This window comes from Juglans microcarpa x Juglans regia, chromosome 6S (assembly GCF_004785595.1).
Source record: "Juglans microcarpa x Juglans regia isolate MS1-56 chromosome 6S, Jm3101_v1.0, whole genome shotgun sequence".
In the NCBI taxonomy this organism is placed as follows: Eukaryota; Viridiplantae; Streptophyta; class Magnoliopsida; order Fagales; family Juglandaceae; genus Juglans; species Juglans microcarpa x Juglans regia.
In genome coordinates, this window is record NC_054605.1 from 14,718,094 (window position 1) to 14,739,950 (window position 21,857).

The 21,857-nt window shown below is 34.5% G+C and overlaps 3 protein-coding genes, 2 non-coding genes and 1 pseudogene across 8 annotated transcripts; 4 read left to right on the forward strand and 2 right to left on the reverse strand.

The window, feature by feature from the left end:
* Positions 1 to 132: 132 nt before the first annotated feature.
* Positions 133 to 5,837, forward strand: LOC121237027 (novel plant SNARE 11-like). The gene is made up of 10 exons (XM_041133580.1): positions 133 to 908; positions 1,386 to 1,478; positions 2,138 to 2,231; positions 2,350 to 2,387; positions 3,186 to 3,274; positions 3,480 to 3,559; positions 3,833 to 3,889; positions 4,086 to 4,178; positions 4,264 to 4,338; positions 5,439 to 5,837. Exons 1-10 carry the CDS (start codon positions 832 to 834, stop codon positions 5,526 to 5,528), a joined length of 786 nt encoding a protein of 261 aa, XP_040989514.1. The 5' UTR covers positions 133 to 831; the 3' UTR covers positions 5,529 to 5,837.
* Positions 5,838 to 10,081: 4,244 nt separating this feature from the next.
* LOC121237028 (probable serine/threonine-protein kinase PBL19) lies at positions 10,082 to 15,863 on the forward strand. The gene is given in 6 exon segments (XM_041133581.1): positions 10,082 to 10,490; positions 10,543 to 11,015; positions 13,244 to 13,484; positions 13,487 to 13,503; positions 14,499 to 14,621; positions 15,134 to 15,863. Coding segments are annotated over 5 exon segments (1,158 nt in total). The 5' UTR covers positions 10,082 to 10,490; positions 10,543 to 10,661; the 3' UTR covers positions 15,557 to 15,863.
* A 411-nt stretch (positions 15,864 to 16,274) lies between these two features.
* Positions 16,275 to 16,368, reverse strand: TRNAY-GUA. Its single transcript has 2 exons — positions 16,332 to 16,368; positions 16,275 to 16,310 (listed from the first exon to the last, which is right to left on the reverse strand). It is a non-coding gene; the product is annotated as a tRNA-Tyr (tRNA).
* Positions 16,369 to 16,462: 94 nt separating this feature from the next.
* LOC121237029 lies at positions 16,463 to 18,849 on the forward strand. 4 transcript variants are annotated; one of them, XR_005934862.1, is made up of 5 exons: positions 16,463 to 16,805; positions 16,885 to 16,999; positions 17,129 to 17,227; positions 17,360 to 17,536; positions 18,579 to 18,849. XR_005934862.1 is itself a non-coding variant. In XM_041133583.1 (4 exons), exons 2-3 carry the CDS (start codon positions 16,738 to 16,740, stop codon positions 16,994 to 16,996), a joined length of 180 nt encoding a protein of 59 aa, XP_040989517.1. In that variant the 5' UTR covers positions 16,466 to 16,583; positions 16,703 to 16,737; the 3' UTR covers positions 16,997 to 16,999; positions 18,579 to 18,849. The 4 variants fall into 4 exon arrangements, 2 of the variants coding, with proteins under 2 accessions (XP_040989516.1, XP_040989517.1); XR_005934861.1 differs by lacking the exon at positions 17,129 to 17,227; XM_041133583.1 differs by lacking the exons at positions 17,129 to 17,227; positions 17,360 to 17,536 and having other exon boundaries at positions 16,466 to 16,583; positions 16,703 to 16,805.
* Positions 17,484 to 17,618, forward strand: LOC121237976. The gene has a single exon (XR_005935024.1). It is a non-coding gene; the product is annotated as a small nucleolar RNA snoR111 (small nucleolar RNA).
* Positions 18,850 to 19,398: 549 nt separating the features above from the next.
* Positions 19,399 to 21,492, reverse strand: LOC121236645 (annotated as a pseudogene).
* Between the last annotated feature and the right edge of the window lie 365 nt (positions 21,493 to 21,857).

Here is a 21,857-nt window from a genome sequence, read left to right on the forward strand (position 1 = left end):
GGATAATATGGGCTTAGCCCAATGCGTTTATATCTCCCTTCCAATATTTGTAATGGGCTGTATCACATTTTCAAACCTCACCATGTTTATAAAAGTTTATAAAAAATGATATTTAAAAGGTTAAAAAATATTGCATGACGCTGGACTCCTCGTGGGTCCTTGCACCTCGTCCGGGTCGTCCCGGACATTTTTAGCGCCTTAAACGGCCAAAATGTCGGTCTTTTTAATTTTTTTAATTTTCAAGGATAAATCTCTCGCCCCTGAAAGCGAACCTCCCGCCCCAACCCGTTGAGACAAAAACAAATAATAAAAAGAAAACATCAAAAATTTCAAATAATCTTCGGAATAATTTACTGTAAATCACGAGGACGAGGAGCCTCTGTTTTGCATTGTGTGTGTGTGTGTGTTTTTTTTTTTTTTTCAAATTTTCTAGGTCGGTGATACTGGTAAGCGTTCGATATTCTCTTCACGGTCGCTGCAAATACCTACACTGTCCGTATCGGATCCGATCCGAAATTCAGAAAGCTAACAAACGAATCTGAATTCGACTGGAACCGGGATTTGAGGCCGTTTTCTTTGATTCCCATTCATTTTTCGCTGGAAGCCAAACATTTTTGTTTTCTGGCTTTGTTTGAATCCACATTGAATGCGGACTGCGGTGTGTTATTCTGTACGGATCTGACTGGAGCTTCCCTCGATAGCTGCGTTTGGTTCAATCCACCGTGACTTGATTGCTTTGGTGATTGAAATTGTCGTTTTGATTGCCATTCTGTATATAAAAAAAACTAGTCTCATTTGGTATTTCCCTGGTTTAATCTTGCGCAACTCGAGATGGATCCTTTATCTACGATCAGCGAAGAGCTCGCGGAGATTGACGGACAAATCGGCGACATCTTCCGAGCATTATCGTAAGGGATCACGAGCTTCTTTGTTTATTTCTGCTTCGATTGTTTTGCAATCAGATTGCGGTACATTTATAGTTTGCTTAATCTAATGTTCACCTGGAGGTTCCAGCTGTCGCAATAATTGCTAAGGAAGCCTTGGCTAAACTTGTTTTGGTTCTCAATTTGGATTTTAGAGCTACTATTGCCTTAGTTATGGATGGAATTTTAGCTAGGTCATATAAACAAATAAACAAAGAAACAAAGAAGAAAAAGAAGAATATTTAACTGGCTCATCTTTATCATTTGTGAATTTTTTGACACAATCTGTTTGCTCATGTCTGATTGCGTAGTATAATGTGAAGTCACCAAAATGGTTTTCAGATGTTGAAGATTGTATAGTGATGGATGAAAATTTAGTTTAATCATCACTATCATTTTGTGAATTTTTGGATGCAATACATTTTCTCATCTCTGATTACTTAGTGTAATGTGATATCACAGAAATGGATTTCAGAAGTTGGAGAAGGTTAAGGACTCTAATAGGCAAAGTAGGCAGTTGGAAGAACTCACAGAAAAGATGCGCGAGTGTAAGAGGTATTTGACAATGGATCTTTTTCTCTGCCTCTATGTAAATTCTGATTCGTAGGTTTCGTTTATAATATTTATAAGCAGCATTTACAAGCTCTACTTTGAATGTACCACTACACAGGTTTTCTTTTTAGTGTAGTGGGCTAAAAGTAATGTAATGCACTTCATGCTAAAGATGATTGAGGTTCCATGAGATTCTTTGCATCTGAAGATCACGGGCAATTAATTGAAGTATAGGATGAATGAAATTTTGAGGGTTTGTCTATGATAATTTTATAAAAAATAGTATGCTTAAGGAGTTATGCCATGCTAAAACCTACAGATCATGTAATTTGCATATAACATTGGATGTTTAGTTTCTCACCAAAGTCAAGGTTGTACCTGACTTATCTGTGATTGAAAGTTGCAGCTAACAAAGCTGGCCATCTGAGATAAATGTCTCATATAATGCAACTGCCGCTCTGTGTGTGTTTGTATTTCAATTTCCTTTTGCCAATGGTCTTTGGATCAAATGGCATTTCCTTCCCTCTTAGATAGGTCTTCGGCTGAATCCCATTTGGGTGCTTGAGTTGTATCCACCTATAAAAGAAAATGTTTCCCCTTTCCTTTCTTTTTGTCTGTTCGATTTTCTTTTTCAGAAAGACAAATATGGGTTGTTTTTTCAGGCTTATCAAAGAGTTTGACAGAGAAGTCAAGGATCTGGAGAGTAGAAATGATCTTGGCACTAACAAGATGCTGAATGAGAAAAAACAGTCAATGGTGGGTTATTATCTGTATTTCTATTTAGCCTTTGATGCTCTAAAATTTTTCCAAAATTTTGTTGCTCACACCGATTGATTCCAAAAAATGTGCTGATTGATGTTCATACTTTATGCAGATCAAAGAGTTGAATTCATATGTTGCTCTCAAAAAGCAGTAAGTAACATCAATTGAATTATTATTCAGTTCTCAAAGCAACAAAAGATAAATCCATTCATCTACAATGCATTTGACATGTCATATATATTTATATATTGCCAATATTCTTTTCTTTGTATTAGGTTTTTTTATCCCTTTGTTGCTTCCCTTTGTCCCAAATTGAGCTTCACACCTATTTGTGCATGCACATATGTGCTTTCCATGGAGTGTTGACTTGTAAAATTTTAAAGAATTGAAGTCTTAAACCTTTCCATATTATCTTATTTCAAACAACTTAAATGCATAAACCAGAAATATTCAAACTTGCCAGCACAGAAGATTTCCTTTATTGTTTTACTGCAAGTGTAATTTTGTAAAACCACTCACTATAAGACATAATGTGGCAATGCATTGAGCTTCTTGAATTTTTTTTCTTTCTCAAACCCGAACACAATTTGTGAAATTGCGTTATTCATAACAGAATTTATATACATGCTAGCCTCTCCACTGTTTCAGCAGTTAAAAAAAAGCATTTTCTAAGTAACCTTTAGATGATACAGGTGTCATTGTTTGGAAAAGACTATTTTCTCCAGTTAAAGTGAGGGTGGCACCTATTGTGCATTAAAAAGCCTTAATAAATGCACTATCACGAAATAGTGATTGCTCAAGTTGAATGAATGAAAAGGATTGGAGGGAGGAAAAAATAACGTGTGTAATGACATCATTTTTTCTGTTTATCGATCATTTGCATCATTAAACTACTTGTATTTTCTGATTATTTCTTAGGACTTAATTTTCATTTTGTTGAACATACAGATATGCATCCAATCTTGAAAACAAGCGAATTGATCTCTTTGATGGGGGTACTGAAGGACATGGGGAGGAAAATGTCTTGCTAGCTTCGTGTAAGTTTGTGTCCTTTCACCATCATCCTAATCTTAATTGATGCAATTCAGGAGTAAACAATGCATCATCTTAAGTTTCATTCAGAATCAAGCTGTGTTTGATATTTTCATACCTTGGGATGCCCTTCGAAAGTTAATTTAATGCAGTGAATATTTTTCCAATATAATGTATAAGTGATGCTGACAGAGTCTTTATATTTTGCAGCCATGACAAATCAACAGCTAGTAGATAGTGGAAACCGGATGATGGATGATACTGATCAAGCTATTGAGAGGTCAAAAAAGGTTGGATTATCCCTTGAGATATTTTCTTTTCTCCATTTGGTGAGGTGGACAGTGATAGGTTTTGTATGCTCTTTTATGGAGTGCTTATATTTTTCCTGTAATACTTGTTTTTCTCCAAAAAGGTTACAGATGTCAGACTATGTCTTGTAGTTTCCCCACAAAAAAAAAAAAAACAAAGAAGGAAAGAAAGAAGATATTACGCCCCCAAGTGAGTTCATATGTAAGACTGAAATTATAGCAAAGCAAAGTAACGGATCTCTCTGTTCATGACAGGTTGTTCATGACACTATCAATGTTGGAACTGAGACTGCAGCAGCCCTAAAGGCTCAGGTGTGTAATTTGTCAGTTTGAAAGAAAATGGATGTCATGGCACTTTCTAGTACTGAATTTACTTCCCCCCCCCCCCCCCCCCCCCCCCCCCCCCTCTCTCTCTCTCTCTCACACACACACACACACATACACAATTTCTCACCATATTTAATCTCAGTCCCAGGGGAACTAAAGATGTCTATTACTTTTATGTTAGACTGAACAAATGAGTCGGGTTGTCAATGAGCTGGATTCTATCCATTTCTCAATCAAGAAAGCTTCTCAACTTGTTAAGGAACTTGGTAGGCAGGTCAATCGCTGAAAACATCTTTTTCCTATTCTTGTCATATATGAGTATTAGTTGCTACTTTCAATACTGACCCCAATTTCATTAGGTTGCAACTGACCGTTGTATCATGGCACTACTCTTCCTTATTGTCATTGGAGTTGTAGCCATTATTATTGTTAAGGTAACATCTATATTTGCCTTTGTTTGGGCAACACCTTATTTTATCATTTATAATGTTTAAATCATATAAAAAGAAAATCTCTGTTTGCCTTTGATTTAGCTTTCTCTAATACTAGATTTAGCTTTTCCTCATCTGGCTGGTAACCAAGTTCCTTTAATATTTAGCTTCACAAGTACTGCCACTTTTTTCGCTTTCTTTTGCAAGAGGCACTCAGGCCAACTGTTTTAATATGAAATAGCATTGTGATTTCTATCCTGCTCATCCTTCTTTATTGTTTAATTAATAAGGTTGTTATAGTGTGATGGCCTTTATATCCAAAATGTTGTTTGGTTAGCCTTTTGGGAGTTCTTTCATTGCTTTTCAAAGCAAAAGTTGTCTCATTTTACACTTAAAGAAACAAGAAGTTACTTCAATAACGCCAAATGGTGCAGTTAAATGTAGTGAATCTAAGTCAGTTTATCTTCTTCCTTTTGATAAGTAATTAAAATTTCGTGAAAGGAAAAAAACACTTGAGTATATGAGGGAGCTACTACAGTGTTGGCATTAATAATGCACAGATTGTAAATGATGTCATCTTCAGGAGAAGCTCCATTCCCTTTCTCTCTGAACGGATTGCTTTCCATCACACGGATTGAGGAAAATAGTAATTTGAATTTTCACATATCATTTTAATATAGTTTGATGGACCCTCTGGATTTGGATAATTGAGTTGGCGGTGCTCCTATATGTTCTTCTTGGGAAACAAGCTAAATTTACGCATAACATAGATAAAATTTTATAGTTTTTATTTTCTTATCTTAAACTCAAGTTGTATATAAGCTCGAGTTGGAGAATGAACTGCTTTTCTAAATTTAGTGTCCAGAGGATCTATGTTTCATGGCCTTTAATATCAGTCTATACTTTCATGTTGTACATGTTGACATGTCCAAACATTCTGTACAATGAAATGGTTTCTTAATCACAAAAAGGTCACATCTTTTGCAGTCTCTGCTGCCCTTAAAAAGCCATTAGTTTGTGAAACAAAATGTCAATATAAATCCTTTGCAGTTTGCATTCTCTATGTCTATTGATCTGCTCAAATCTCTGCTTGTATATTTCAGCTTGTGAACCCAAACAACAAGGACATCCGGGATATTCCTGGATTAGCCCCGCCAGCGATGACTCGGAGATTACTTTGGAATGCTAGTTAAATGTTAGAAAGGGATTATCACACGAGGTTGAGGATGATTTTGCCATCTGATTGGATGGATGGATTCTGTCGGCGGCACCCATTATACAGAATTGGTCTATTTGAGTTGTGGATTTATGAGTTTTCCGAGAGTTTGGTCAACTTTCCTGAGTGCAAGCTAGTCCCCTCAAAACTGTCGCTTATTAGTTCGATTAGAAGTGTTCTATTTGATTATTTATTCGCCTTGACTGAAATATAATTTGTATTCAACAGAAACTCAAAATTGTGTAGATTGTGTTGTTTCAAACCATGTATTGTTACACTTGTAAGATGCTTATTGGTCTGCTCCACTATTTGTTCCTATTTCCCCCCCCCCCCCCCCCCCCCCCCCCTTTTTTTGGCCATTTGTTATTCGGAAACATCATATGCAGCATTGAGACGTTCAAACTATCACATAAATCCGACATGAAGAAATACCATTTCCCTGAGTAAACAATCCCTTAGACGACGTTTCAGTTTGTCACTAAGAGCCATGTAATCCCGATCTTGGTGAGATTGTAATCTATCTCATGCTTTCTTTTGAAAAAGTGGGTAAATCTGTGATTCACATGAAAAAATAATTTTTTTAATGATAGATTTCACTTTATATATCTTAAGATTGTATCTAACATTACTCTTATATATATATATATATATATATATATATATAAAGATGGTCATGCTTTTAGAGCAGTGGGGTTTAAATTCCAAACCACAAATTAAAGCTACCATAGGATAATTGAAAATTTCTTGTTAGTATTCCTTTAGGGTTTGTTGTTAGGCAAGTCTTAAAAGTCAAGCACCAGAATTCCAACAAACTGACAGAAATCATATGGAAATATATCTGTTAGGTGGGAACATAATTGTAGCATTTTGACAACCTTTTAATTGAACCTCTTTACAATGCTGGAAACTTCTTTAGGAAATAGAAAGGAAATTCCAAATGGAATTGAAGTCCAAGTACTACCTGATTATAATAGATAGGCTTTGAAACATAACTTGGGTCATATTGATGTGCTAATTGTGTATGCCATTGAAATTTCAAATGAAGTCACAAAACTTAGGTAGCTTGGGTACCAAGTCACATTGGCAGTTTTGGTCTTTATCATACGTTGGAAAGGGGATTTGGTTTATCCAACCAAAAGAAGGGAAAGAAAGAGAGACTAAAAATGAAAGAAGGTCGCAACGAGTTAATTTGAAATGCGTTGTTTACACGGATTAGAATAATTCAGAGTTTTTGTCGAAATTTCAAAGTCTAAAGTAAGATAGAATATGCATGAAATTACACGCAATGTACTTGGATACACCTATTAATATTAATATATTTTTACTTATAAAAAAAATGAATAGGCATGAAATAAATATTATAACATTTATTATTATTTACAAGTCTCTCACAGACAAATTAAATGGATCTTGATTCCATTTTCAAATCTTTCATAATGGATGTGCATGCTTGGAGAGAGAAAGAGAGCTAATCACCCAACTGTCCTTTGATTTCTCATTTGATCAGATATTAATGTTGGCAAGCGTGTGCGTGTTGGATGGATAATCTTTCGGTTGAAAAAAGTAGGCTATCTTTTTTCGACATGAAAATCTTCTAGTGGGCATTGAACAAACTAGGGTTAGTTGTATGGTTAGTAATTTGGGGATTTTCATGGAAAGTCTTAATATACAGGTTAAGATATAAGTTTGATAGAGATTATAGAAGAGAAATGTTTTAAGCCCAAGGAGATTTCACCAAAGTAATCTTGTGAATTGATGTGGTTAAATGTGGTACATCATATTGTAAAGTTATTTTTATTATAAAATAAATTTAATATATCATTTGAAGTCACGTCAGTTTGTAAAATTTTTTTATGGTTAAAGTAACACTTCTCGTAAAAGAAAGGCCAATTTTAGTAAACACCAGGATGGTAAATGAATAATATTAGGCCAAATTTGTAAGCCCAAATTCAGCCATCAGGTATAATTTCTCAGAATCTATGCACAACTCTTTGGATTGAAGCACTAGAATGAGTCAATTGAATCCAGACCCCAATTTAAGTTTAATAAAAAACAAACATCTACTTAATTCCTTCATTTCATACTATATTCACATATATTAATCAATGGGTTTATGTTTTTACTACTCATCTTAACTTATCTTATCTCATTTAATCATTACAATTTTTTTAAATTTTTATACAAAATAAAATAAATAATTTAACTTTTTCAAATCTTAAAATAAAAAAAATATTAAAAAAAATTTTAATAATATTTTATTTAATTTTTAACTTTTATTTCAATTCATTTAATTTTATCTTATCTGCGAAAAACAAACGAGGGATTAACGAATTTATTCTTGTAAATGGTCATGGACCTCCTCCCGTTCAGCCAATGATGCATGCACCAAGAATTTGTGTCACCCACTTCAGAGACACAAAAAATTTTTATAAAAAAAAAGTAAAATTAGGGAGAAATTTCTGTAGCAATGCACTCATTGTACACTATATAACTTTTTTTTTTTTTTTTTTTTTTTTCTCTATCACTTTACTAGAGTGTGTGCAGTGGCAGCATGCCTAGATTTTTTTTTAAAAAAAATGATAAAAAATCAAATTAAAGAAGTTAGGACCATGGAGACCCCTTGTCACGAGGCAAAAACTTAGGACTGTCCTCTGTACTTGAGGAGAAGGAAAATAAAAAAGGGCCATCATTATTAAGGACTATGAAGTAGTTGGAGGCGGCACGTAGACCTTCTTAGTGACAATAAATAAAAAAATAAAAAATAAAAAAAATGCAAACTTTAATTAATCTATCTATTTACATAAATTAGAAACATACTATAAGGTAAAAAGATTTTACAAAACTAAAATCATAATTGGATATGATATTGTTAGATTTATTTAAAAAAAATAATAATTTTACAAGTTTTAACTCGTATAAATTTTTAAATTTATTTTATGAAATTTCTTCCAAACCTGTCTATAGATTATGAATTAATGCTACTTGTCTCGATAAATGAGTCCGGATAATTTATTTATTTATTTAATAATTAAAGAATTATTTTTAAACGTTGTTGTAATTTTTTTAAAAAATATTAAAAAAATAAAAAAAAAAAATCCAATGACTTTATCTACCAACCTTTGACCTTCACTCTCGATGGGACCGGTGGGTTTGCACTATTAATATATTTGAAAAGTAATAAGATAGTACTACTATCCTAGCACTATTAATAGATTATAAAATTTTATTATATATAAATAAGTTTAAGTATAAATTTATTATCTTCCTAATCTAAATTTAAATTAGTATTATTTTTAATAAAATATACTTTCTAATTAATCATATTAAATATATGTACGTATTAATATGCAGAATTGTTTATAACTAAATTTTTCCCAGATGATATATAGATGAGATTGTGTCAATCTCGATTTTTTCATGTCGTCACTCACACAGATTAAGGTCTCGTTTGTTTTCAAGAAATATCTCATCTCATCTCATCTTATCTCATTTCATTATTATAATTTTCTTAAATCTCTACACAAAATAAAATAAATAATTTAATTTTTTTAAATTTTAAAATAAAAATAATATTAAAAAATATATTTTAATAATATTTTATTTAACTTTTTAATTTTAATCTCATCTATCGCTGAAAATAATCGAGGCTTAAAATATTTATCAGATCGAAACAATCAGTGCTTCTCCAAACCTTCGATCGCACGTTGAACGATGTTTGAATTCTTTGGAATAAACCTTTACCAGTGTGAACACTATGAGAACCGGATGATTACTCCAAAACATGATCATCATAACCTGTCTGTCCCATATTTTTATCGTTCTATTTTTATTTTTTTTATCAATTTGTAAAACCTATTGTCAAATGTAAGCAAAAGTCACAAGTTGATGGAAGGAATAGTCGTGCGTAGAAAAATTGAAGGAGGTTGCATCATCGTATTTAATTTGAAATTCAATACAAGCCTTCAATTTCAAAGTCCACGATCCAATGTCTTGGAACATCAACACGTTAACAGGTAAATTTTTTAAAATTTTTAAAAAATTGCTAAAACTAAAAAGAGATTTCATAAAAATTAACTTACAAATTAACATAATTTTACATTATAATAAAAAGAAAATAATGTTACATACAGTCATAAAGTGTATAAATACTATACATTTTTTTTTAAATAGATAAACACGAGACTTACATTAAAAAAAACAAAAAACTTAATTGTAGATGATACTAAATAACTAAAATATTATTATTATTATTATTTATATATAATGCCAAATTTTTTAAAAAAATATATAAAAAACGAATAATTAAAAAAAAGGATGAATATAATTTTTTTTTTGAAAGTTAAGTTTATATTTTTATGGATAAAAAGTTGAGTTTTTTTATTCCTTCACCTCATGTTAACGTAAACTTGTCAACACAGGTAAAAGAGCGAAGTTCTGTACAATGGTAAGAATTCATGGAAGTTGAATTTTGTTATTTTTAGTTGTTTTTTGATCTGTTATGCACTCTTCATAGTCCAAGCATTTAACGTTTTTCAAGAAATAAACGGTCCAAGCAAAGGCAAACTGGCTACCAGACGCGGGAACGCGCTGTGTAATATGAATGATTCGAAGGAAACAAGGATAGAGATATTGGAAAGTTGATGGTCTTTGCCTTCCGTCGCTTTCATTCGTTGTCTTTTACGTTTCATTCACGACACCGCGCTCTCTCTCTTTCTGTGGACATGGTTGTTTTTTTAGTCTGGTTTTTGCCTGGTAGCTTTGTTATTGGTTTATAAATTCCCATCTTTCAGCAGCACGGCTCTCCAAATTTTTAGTCCAATGTTGAGTTCCATTTGTCTATCTTCTGTCTGTTTACAACCCTTGGGTGGGTTCGTGTCCTCAGTCCTCCTATTCAAACTATTTTGTGGAATTTCCTTCTTTGGTCTTTAAAATTAGCTAGTTTCCCTTTGTTTTACATCCGGAGGAGGTCCATTTTCATTCCTTTCTTCTAGTTTCCTTTCTGGGTTTTCTTTTATCTCCTGGGTTCACCTCCATCTCAACCTCTCTCGCTTGCTTGCAATACTACTACAACAGTTTGAGTTTTGGCATTTGGTTTCAAAATTTCAAGAAGATGAAGTGCTTCTTTCCCTTCAAGGACAAATCCAAGACCAAGAGAGGATCGAGATCCGCTCCAGAGCAGCAAAGCCAAAGTAAATCAGATAGTTCGGCTGTAAAGCGCGCAACCAAGTCATCGAGTTCATTACCATCGCCATTGAGCATACCCGAATTGTACGAAGAAAAGAAGCACAATTTGAGAGTTTTCACCTACGAAGAGTTGAGGGAAGCAACAAATGGTTTCAATAGGTTGCTAAAGATTGGAGAAGGTGGTTTTGGGAGTGTGTATAAAGGTACTATTAGGCCTCCAAATGGTCAAGGTGATTCAACTGTTGTTGCCATAAAAAAGCTTAACACGAATGGATTGCAGGTACTGGCTTTGCCAAGTTTATTTATTATATTTGTATGCTATTTTTGGCTTTAAAGTATTGCATCCTGCACAATTTACTTGGGTGTAATAAGTTCATAAATATTATCTGCTACCGCATTTTGTTCCTATGATAGTTAAAACCTTTTGCCAAAAAGACTTTAACTTGAATTAACTACTGCGTAAAACGGGTATCAGGGGCAAGAGGTTTCCTGCTCTTTTAAATTTTCTTTTTGTTATTAGGTGAAAACTGCTAAAAGATCAATGATGACTCCGTTTGGAGTTGTACGAGTCAGGACTAAATGGCTAACATGCTGTGAATCAGTTGGAAAGCCAGTGTTTTTTTTTTTACAAGTATGGTTGGAAAGCCTGTGTTAAAGACCAAACATGGTATGCTAATTAACCTATACCGGGTGAAATAATATTGTGTTGTCTTCTTTTAATTAGGTAGAGATACTGGGATTTACATAAGACTGAAAATTGTAATGGATGGTACTTGTAAAAAAAAAAAATTGATAATGGATACTATTATGAATCGGGCTGGAAGTCAATGTTAACACAGAATTAAGTAAGAGGGGAGAAGCAGAGTCCTGTACCAATATGAAAGGCGTTATGAATTATACTTGAACTTTCTTGGAATAGCCAAATGCCCCTAGCCCTATGATTGATTAACAACATTGATCGGTGCATGACATTTCTAGCTTTAGGGTTTAGAATGTGCTGCAAACTTCTAATCTTACATGGATATATATAGAGGAAGTGGATGAATTGAAGCTTCTAGAATTTGGTAAAATCTTATCTTTGCTTCATAAGGTTGATTCAAGATGCTACTTTAAGAAAGCAACCTAATGCTATTGCTTTCTTTGGACCATGGAGTATACAGCTTTCTTGCCCATTTCTGCATTCGCAAAATTAACACAGTAAATAATAGTTACAGTAGATCCGCTATAAATCACAGCATCTATGACTTCATAACCAACAGAAACTTGAGTTTCTGCTGAGAGATGGGATCCACTACAACAAAGTAGAGATATATCTAAATGGTTTTTTCTCAAACCATGGTGCTGTTAAAATTAGTTGAATTTATATATTTTCTTGGTTTTCTGAGTTCTATATTCAGCTGTCTTCAATAGGAAGCTAATGATGCAGTTATGCAACGATTCATTTGAAAAAGTGAATAACTTGTATAGTCGTCTTGATGGAAAGGGGATATTCAAAGGGTGTATATTGATGGCTTATGACAGGCGACCATTACTCTTGTTATCTGTACCACATAGAGGCACAAAGCATCTTCTAAAATGTTGGTGCTATAGACATTGGAGCTATCACTAAAAACTATTGAGTTGAAACTTGAATCAACTTCCTTCTATGAGATCCTAAAAACATCCTCAGACATGTTTCTGAAAGTATAGTCTCTTTCACATGATATGGAAAACAGATTAATCCTGCTTTGAGTGCTAATGGAAATTTTGTTCTCAAGAAGGGATTTTCTGCAGCCTTGATCCCCTTTCACTCCGCTCCCTTTTCTTTTCTGTTGGTTTGTAGATGTATGAGCTTGTAAGCCCTACTGAGTTCCCTGACGAGGAGAAAAACAGGGCTATAAGTTGACTGATTGGTATTGCTATAAGGGCTGCTATTTGTATACACTTTTTGCCTTCTCATAACTGGGATTATTGCCTTAAGATGATAAGTCATTTCTATGTGCTTTGATGGCCAAAGTTTTTTAATTTTCTGCTGCTCCATACATGTCATGATAGACCTTCCAGTTTTGTTGTTTGAGGAAACGAAAGCATAATCCACTAGATATCCTCTGTTCCAAACACACTTCTTGGTAAGTATCCATCTTTTACTTGTGATATTGGCATATTCGTCTCTTGAGATTAGGATCGTATTGTTATTGTTCATCGAGATGTTTTTCTTTTATTTTGTTGCCAAAATTATTATTACCTGCACTGTCAAACAGATGAAAACCCGTTTCTTATGGCTAGTTTGTTTCTTGTACAGGACCATCTTTTACTTACAGTATTGGCATCTTTTTCCTTATGTTAAGACTTGATCCAATATTCTAGTTTTAGTTTTTTTTTTTTTTTTTTTTTATCCTAGTTTTAATTGTATCTGATTGTGATTAGTTCGTTGTGCTGTGTTCTTTGTTTTGGTTGCCAAATTATTATAAATTATGCTGTTATGCAGATGAAAACCTGTTTCCTATGGTTACTTTATATTTTTTGTAGGGTCATAAACAGTGGCTAGCAGAAGTTCTATTTCTTGGTGTTGTCAATCACCCAAATCTAGTGAAACTTCTGGGATACTGTTCTAGTGATGAAGAAAGAGGTATCCAGAGGTTGTTGGTGTACGAATTCATGCCTAACAGAAGCCTAGAAGCTCATCTTTTCAACAGGACATTGCCCACACTTACTTGGAAAACAAGATTAGAGATTCTCCTTGGTGCGGCCGAAGGATTGGCTTATCTACATGGGGACTGCAAGTCCAGGTACGATTTACTCTAATTCAGCTGACATAAATTCATGAATTTATCTCTCATCAATGTGTGTGATATTGAATATTAAATGATGTTGGAAATCGAGCTTTAACTCCAATTTTGAATTCTAGCTAGTTTGTTTTTTACTAATGGGCACCATAAACATATTCTAATTCTTCATCCGAGAAAAGGGAAACAAAACACATTACAGCCAGTTGTGTAGTTTGTATCTCTAGGTGTTTTTGTGAATGCTCAGTATTCAGTGGTTTGTTCAAATTGGACCACTCTTTATAAACCTACAAGTTGAAGTCTGATTCAAACCTCTCATAAAGATTAGATAGTCACATCTTGTAAGTAAACTCAAATTTTGCCATCCATAGTAGCTCTATTGAATGGGGAATTCTCTATACTACACCTGTAAAGCTTTGAATAGGGAGTTTTGTGTTTTGTTTGAAAGTTTGGAAAAGTTGTAATGATTAGGTAATGATTAGATGAAAAGTTGAAAAGTGTATGTTTGAGTGGTGTTTGGATTTTGAGATGTGATGAGATGAAACAAAACCATCTCAACATCCAAACAACCTCTAGTCTAATCCTCAGAGGCCTAAATTCTGTTGTCACCTAATTTTTCCTAGTCTTTGACTATTGAGCCCCTCTTTTCACTCTCTCTGCCTACAGACTCGAAAAGAAAAGAAAAAGTAGCAGTAGATGACATCTTAGTAGGTTTTTCTGAATATTTTTCATTAAAGTGAAGAAAATATTCCAATCTATACTTTACTAAACGTCTGCCTCTTTTGTTTTTACAAACCATCTCATCTCATCTAATCATTACTACTTTTCCAAACTTCCACACAAAATACAATAAACAATTCAACTTTTTCAAATTCTAAAACAAAAATAATATTAAAAAATAATTTTCTAATAATATTTTATTCAACTTTCATCTTATCTCATCTCATCTATATAAACAAACGAGGCTGTACTCATTTTTGTTTATTCTGGTTGAAAAGGTGATATATCGAGATTTCAAGTCCTCAAATGTGCTCTTGGATGAGGAGTTCAAGGCAAAGCTCTCAGACTTTGGGCTTGCTAGGGAAGGGCCACAGGGTGACCATACTCATGTATCCACTGCGGTAAGTAGGTCATAGATGATATTCTTGAGCAGCATTCTTGCAGTCTCTAAAAGCGGATAATTTGTTGACTTGACATATATAGTGTACAAAACCATCCTTAATTGTATCCTAGTTAGTGTGGCTTAGTTGTACTAATTTGTGTATGCTTTAATTTAAGAACAATGTATTAAATTATCAGTAGGGACACTTTGATGGCACATGAAGTAAGTTTGTGAATTAAAGGATGTAATTAGGGGACAAATCACTGACACATTTTTCTTCTTTTTTTGATACCTGCGGCAAGTTGTCTATGTTTATTTGGTCAGATTCATTGATATTGATCAAGTTCTAGCTAGCTGGTCTCATCTTATGGTTGCCAACTACCCCTTGGCTCTCCAATTCGTGAGTTAGCATATATTTATCCAAAGACCGTGCAAGAGGCATGGGATTGTTTGGTCTCATATATTTATCCGAAGTTGTATTCTGCCATCCCCATGGTGACTTGACTTGACTTGTCTTTATTTTGTTATCAGGTGGTTGGGACATATGGATATGCTGCTCCGGAATATGTGGAAACAGGCCATCTTGCAACCCAGAGTGATATATGGAGTTTTGGTGTTGTGCTGTATGAGATCCTCACAGGCAGGCGAGCATTGGAAAGAAACCGTCCCACTTCGGAACAGAAGCTTCTAGATTGGGTGAAACAGTTCCCGGCTAACAGTCGCAGATTCAGCATGATAATAGATCCAAGAATCAGAAACCAGTATCCTCCTTCTGCAGCTCAGAAAATTGCTAAACTGGCAGATAGCTGCCTAAACAAGAATGCTAAGGATAGGCCAACAATGAGCCAGGTAGTAGAGATCTTGAAGGAAGCAACACAAATCCCAGAAACTACTCCCGGTAATAGTAGTTCTAGCTCATCTGGATCTAAAATTTTCCAACAGAAACCAAAATAGGACTATCGAGAGAAGTTTGTGACCATAGAGCCAAAGAAAATAAATAGTAGTTCTAACTCATCTGGGTCTGGAATGTTAGATTGATTCAACTCGATTAAACCAAGCAAACCGTGGTCCTCGCTCAATCATCTATACGTTTTGTCCCCATATTTCAAGATTTTTGTATTGATGAATGGAAGAGGTGTATAGATTGGTATGTGGAATGGTTGTAAATCTCTATATTAAAATTTTGTGTTCCGATTCTTGGGAGTTCAAATTTCAATCTTCTGATTTATAACTGGAGCAATCTAATGATTTGTTCTTTTCATTGCTAATGTGAAAACTCTCATCCCTCCCACCCCTTGTTAAAACACATATTAATCCTCAAAATTAGGCCTTTTAATGGAGAGGTTTCTGAGGTCATACGCTGTCTCCCAATATCAGTCATGCTCGTGCATTAAACATCTTCAACAAACTCTTCCAATCTATTTAGTTGATCAAAATTTTATTGTTCCAACCAAACACCGACTATTGAGGAAAACCATTTTCTCGAGAAACGGTTTTACTAGGAATCTGATTGCAAGTTTACTCCTTTTCCTTTCTTTCTAGTCAACTCTCTGTCTCTTGATTGGTGTTGTTTATTTTATGGAACTAAAGTTGATGCTCTCTCTCCATTCCTAATAGTAATAGGAATTAAAAATGCTCAGCATAGGAAAAGATAAAAAGTAAAACGAAAAATTCCGACCTGCCGGATTCGAACCAGCGACCTAAGGATAGCTTACAGGATATTCCACCACTACAGTCCTCCGCTCTACCAACTGAGCTAAGGTCGGTTCGCATCTTGTTTGTTTGCATATTTATATTTGTAGTTATTTTTGTTTGTAGTTATTTTTGACTCTGAACAGTTTATTTTATGCCGTATGCGCATCATTTACATTTGGTGCGAGGGGAGCATGAATCGGTACTAAATCTTCAGCAGCTCTCATCTTCGATAAGTAGATGTTTTGCTGGTTATGCGAATATGGGATTGAAGTTGACATTGTTATCGGTATGTAAACATTAAACCCTTTGCAGAAACCCAGTTTCAGCAATCCGTCTCAGTGGGTAGGCGTCTACGTTAAGCCCTTTCTCTGTAAAGCCCCAACTTTTTCTTCTTTCCTTCCGTAGAAATATAATTGGAATCGAGTAATAGAAGGCAAAAAATGGGGAAGAGCTTCACTCTGATTCAGACAGTCACCACCGCCGGAGCGTTCTCTGCCGTTTCCTTCTGGTAAATCAAAACTTCCCCATCTTCCTTCTCACCTTCCGTCACTTTCTCGGGAAGTTAAGCTCCATGCAAACTCTCTTAGGTACGGGTTCATGTTCGGCCGAGAGTCTGCCCGTAAGGAGCTCGGCGACTTGATTGAAAATCTCCGCCGCGGAAACACTGATTCTGCTGCTTCTTCGCCTCCCCATTCCTAAATGGTATTCCCCTCTCTCTCTTTTGGTTCAAATTGCATTGTGGGTATTCTCGTTTTTTCATTTTAATAGAAAACTTAAGCTAATTGGTATCTCAAAAAACGGTTCTTTTGCTTTTCTCTGATTGTGTTTAAGGAGTATCACAATATATTGTGATGGAAGTTTGGGATGAGCTTGAATCTCTCTCAAATTTTGTTTGTCAAAAAAAAAAAAAAGGTTTGGGATGAGCTTGAAGTGAGTATTATTTGATTTGCAATAATGCTAGAGTTCTATATATAGGATCTCACTTTGCAAGATTGAGTCTTGGCGATAATGTGACGATAACATCATAACACATTGAATTGCGTTTCCGTTCTTTCTCTACAGCCGATTGAAATGTAAGGGATAGGTTTTCCGATGGGGTTTAGGGATCTCTCAACCTTGTCTGATAATCGCTCATATTTGGATTTTCTTTCGTTTCTCTTTTCAAATCAAAGACTCTGTTCGGTGTAACAGAAAAGGGGAGACAGCTCTGTGTCTCCTGCGTTCGGAAGAACATTTGAGGTATAGCAAAAAATCAATGGTCAAGATATCGTTTCGGTCATCATCTTTTTTTATTGGCGATTCGATTGTTGCTCGTCCACATTTGTTACTTTCATTGTTTCTTTTTACTTACAAAAAAAACACAGGATGAATGTGACGGTATCATTATGTTGTGATTCTGAATTACCTGGTATATTTTTTAGAGCGTAAATTACCTGTTAGATTCTAAAGTAATTGTAATCAATCATAGTCATTTTCAAAAAAGTAGTCTGTCTGAGTTACAGATTAGGTTTTCCTCTTGGTTTCTCGGATTGAATCTTTGGATTTGACCCATTTGTGGAAATCTAGAAAACAAAGTGAGCCTCTCACAAACTCATCCTACCTTCTTTTCATAAATTCAAGCGTTTGCACTTTTGTTTTACCCATGTATATTCTCATGAAAGTTCTCAGTTTTTATGATGTTCCCTTCGAGGTTAATCGTTGGTCTTTCCCTATCATGGGTCTTAACTTCCTTTAAGATAACAAAAAGATCCTAGGCGAAAAATGAAGGATTTTGTCCTCTTTGAAGCATAACATCTGAGAAAGGGTTCTCTTTTTTGTTGCTCTGTAGTTGATGTTTTTTAATGATGGTAGTGCTGGTGGCAACATATACTTGTTGCACCAAAATTAAAGGATTTATGTAAGGTTTTGAAGTTTTGAGGTTTTGATCTATGTTAGCTTATGAATTAACATACTTTCAATGGATCTTATGGTAACAAAATTCATCGTCCTCTTTTCTTGAATGTATGGATGTTTACTAATGTCCTGAACACACACTGGAAACCTTGTGGTGTGAAAATAATTGTATCAACCAAATCAATTTTATCTCATTGTTGCTACTAATATTGACTGACCTGTTAGAGGATCAAGATAATAATGCAATGTTTCATTTTTTGTTGTTGTGCACTTGTTGCCCAAGATGTGGATGAAGTCCATGAAAAATTAGTTATCAAAAACCTGTAGAGTTTTGAATCTCTACTTATCAAAGAAAAAAAAGTAAAGTTTTGAATCTTGGCATATTCAGATGCTTGGTCAAGGTCCACATCATCCAGAAGGCAGAGAAGAGTAATTTCATCCCTAAAGCTTGAGCCTTGTGCTGATCCACAAATCCCTAAGGTATTAAGGTATTTGTTGTAAGCGATCTCTAGCCATCCTTGGCAGCATTTTTTTTATCTTTGCCTTATGTAATCCTCGAGGAGTATTTTGCCCTATAGATGGCAATTCTAAAACCTTGGCATGTTAACCTCACTTTGTAGATTCATGTCTTCTAAAGACGTATACATTTTCACAGATTATAGAATTGGCATTGATAGAAGTTATAGCCCAATGTTTGTTAGTGAAAAGCATTCTGAGTTCATGGTGTATTATTTTTTAATTTATGGCCCAACGTCTAATTTATGATGCTTGCTTAATTTTGTTTGTTAAAATAGGTTAACAATATTGCATTTCTATCCATGTGAACCACTTGGCTAAATTGTACCTTAAAGTAATGGTCTCTTGAGTGTCAGCCTTTGTGCACTATTTGCACCTAATACGAAAAAAAATGTCCTCTATTTACTTGAACAATTACATGTATATGAGGAAATACCTCCATTTGAGTTAAAATTTCCACAGATAAAAGAAGTTGGATCTCACCTCAAAGAACAAAATGGAAAATTTAGACAGCATAATTAAGCTTGAGCTTTTGATACCAGAGGTGTATATATGCACAATCTTAACAGCTTAGACCTTTGTATTGAGAAGAAAGTAATAATGAGAAAAGTCACAAGCAAATTAGTTGTTTGTCAAATGACTACCATGTTGCAGCCACGAGACAACTCACTGCCCTGAAAAATTTTTGGCCCCAAAATTTCCCAACACTAGCGTATTGCAGATCTCTTAACCTTCTCAGACCAAAGTATAGGAGACTGAAGTTTTTTTTTTTTTTTTTGAGAAAAGCATATTGCATTCATTAATAACAGACGTTACAAACTGGACTTGAAACATACATTACAAGCCAACTACAACATTAATAGCTCCCTAGTACACAGCCATGACTGGCATGGTCTAGTCCAAGCTGCAAATCTCTACAGATCTAAAATTTGAGGGACAACACAACTATGCCCAAGAGCAACCTCTTTTAACAAGAGCAGCCTCGTTAATATTCTTCCCGGTCTTCTTTTTATGAATCCAACGTACAGGTTGCTCCCACTAGAGTCACACTCTGAAAGCTCTGTGTCTCGACCACCTTCTGACAATGCTTTTTATGAAGTGAACTAGGTGCCTCCAATCCTCCTCTTCAAACAACTTCTTATTCATTCTTAAATATGTGAATGCACACAATCCATTCCCAGTCGACCTACTTGTCTCCAAAACTTGTCCATATGCACTTGCATCATACCTCTCTAGAGCATTCTCCCCTGCAAGTTCTATCCTAGCACTCCTAGTTGCCATCTTTACTTGCCGAACTAATCCTTCTGGCGAACTGTTTGCATTGCCGGGCTGTTCTCCATCTTTCATTTCCATGCAAGTGAAGTTAAATACAACTCCATGTCTGCCCATCATTCGTGCTATTGGAAGGTAACCATCTCTATGCCTAGTATTATAGTATCCAGCAGTTAGTTCAGCAGCATGTGAACTTGTTCTATAATGCCAGTGGATTCCAGCTACTTTTGCAGAAAGTTTTGCTTCAGTTCCTTGAAATATTCCTCTTGCAGCAAGAAGGATTCTATCACCATGCTCTAATAGCTTTCCCGAATACCACTCGAGAAAGAACTCTGCATACTCGCTGCTCCATGTTCCACCATCCCTACGGAAAAATCCAGTATCCTCGGGAAATTGATTATACTGGCCACAATCATGGGGTCCACTTGTTCCCCAGTCTCTCTTCCCTATTGCCTCTGCTGCTGCTTGCAGGGAAGTTCTCATATACTGCATGATATATATAGAAGCTTGTGTAAGAATATAACAGAGCTTAATTGGGATATACAATTTCTTGAATTTCAGGTCATCATCAGAAGCTATTGGAGTATGAACTTGTCCTTTTTCCTATTTTAAGTAAACAACATTTACCTTGTCATAGCATTGAAATTCTCCAATTCCAGGAAACCTCCAAGTTCCATTGCTCTCTGGATAAGATGGATATCTGAGTTCCCCACAAGGACCCATTCCCACTTGAATTCCCTGCCAAAAGAAAAAAAAAAGAAAAAGAATTTGAGTTCCTAAAACTGAAAGAAATGATTTCATTAATTGTACTGTTGGAAAATGAAGGACTAGATTAAGCATTCAGCTCCACCAGTGTCCCCAAAAGGATCAGAATTTTTAAAATTCTCTAAATAAATTTTCTTTTTCCTTAAATTTCAATCCATACTTCTCAATCTCCCCAATTTCCACAGATATCTGAAACAGGTAATTTAATTGGTGTTCCCGATTCATTAAATTTGGATCTAACATGAACTACGTGTATTATACTCGATGGAAAAAAAAAAAAAACATAGAAAAAGAAAGATTGATACATGAAAATAGTAGTTTCTTATATGTATGTTCTTGTGAAACTTGATAAAAAGAACCTACCAATAAAGGACCAAAAAAAAAAAAAAAAAGAAACCTGATAAAAAAAAAAATGTAATATTTTTCTTTCCTAATACCGTTTAAAATCAGTATTCAATTTACAGAATAATTAGGCCCGATAGTTATTAATTAGTTTGTAAATATGTCTGTAGATGGATGCCCACAATAACGTCGCCCAAGAAATTTCTGAATCTGTCACGGAAACTCCTCATGTAGTCGCTATAGACCTGAATGGGTATTCTTCCTCTAAGAACAGGCAGTGAATCACACCCCAAAGATATGTACTCAGGATTCCTCCTGCCTGATCTGTCTGTGTACACAAGCTCAAGCTTTTTGCTGATTTCTTCTAGCACCCATGGAGGTATAGGAATGCTGCAAGATTCAAGATAAAAATGATCGATTATTAATTGAAATTAATTATAACTCTATCTCAAAGAAGAAAAGACCACTCAAAAACCTTTACAACCCACTGAGCCTTGATTTAGTTACACAAAACTAAACTATCTTATCTCATTTTATATAATCATTACAATTTTTTCAAACAACCACACAAAATATAATAAACAATCTAATTTTTTCAAATTTTAAAATAAAAATTATATTAAAAAATTATATTATAACAATATTTTATTTAATTTTTAACAAAACATCTTATTAAAGAGGTTTAAATAAAATATTTTCTCACACATTACAAGAAAGCTCTACATGAATATATATACAGGAAAAGGTCTAGCTATATACGGTAAGACCATAA

What these genes read in the sequence shown, in the direction of transcription:
- LOC121237027 (XM_041133580.1), top strand. Translation starts at nt 832, where the DNA reads ATGGATCCTTTATCTACGATCAGCGAAGAGCTCGCGGAGATTGACGGA. An exon ending in AAGATGCGCGAGTGTAAGAG is followed by an intron (nt 1,479 to 2,137) that starts GTATTTGACAAT and finishes TTGTTTTTTCAG; the next exon opens with GCTTATCAAAGAGTTTGACA. An exon ending in TTAAGGAACTTGGTAGGCAG is followed by an intron (nt 4,179 to 4,263) that starts GTCAATCGCTGA and finishes CAATTTCATTAG; the next exon opens with GTTGCAACTGACCGTTGTAT.
- LOC121237029 (XM_041133582.1), top strand. Translation starts at nt 16,738, where the DNA reads ATGGGGAAGAGCTTCACTCTGATTCAGACAGTCACCACCGCCGGAGCG. An exon ending in TTCTCTGCCGTTTCCTTCTG is followed by an intron (nt 16,806 to 16,884) that starts GTAAATCAAAAC and finishes AAACTCTCTTAG; the next exon opens with GTACGGGTTCATGTTCGGCC.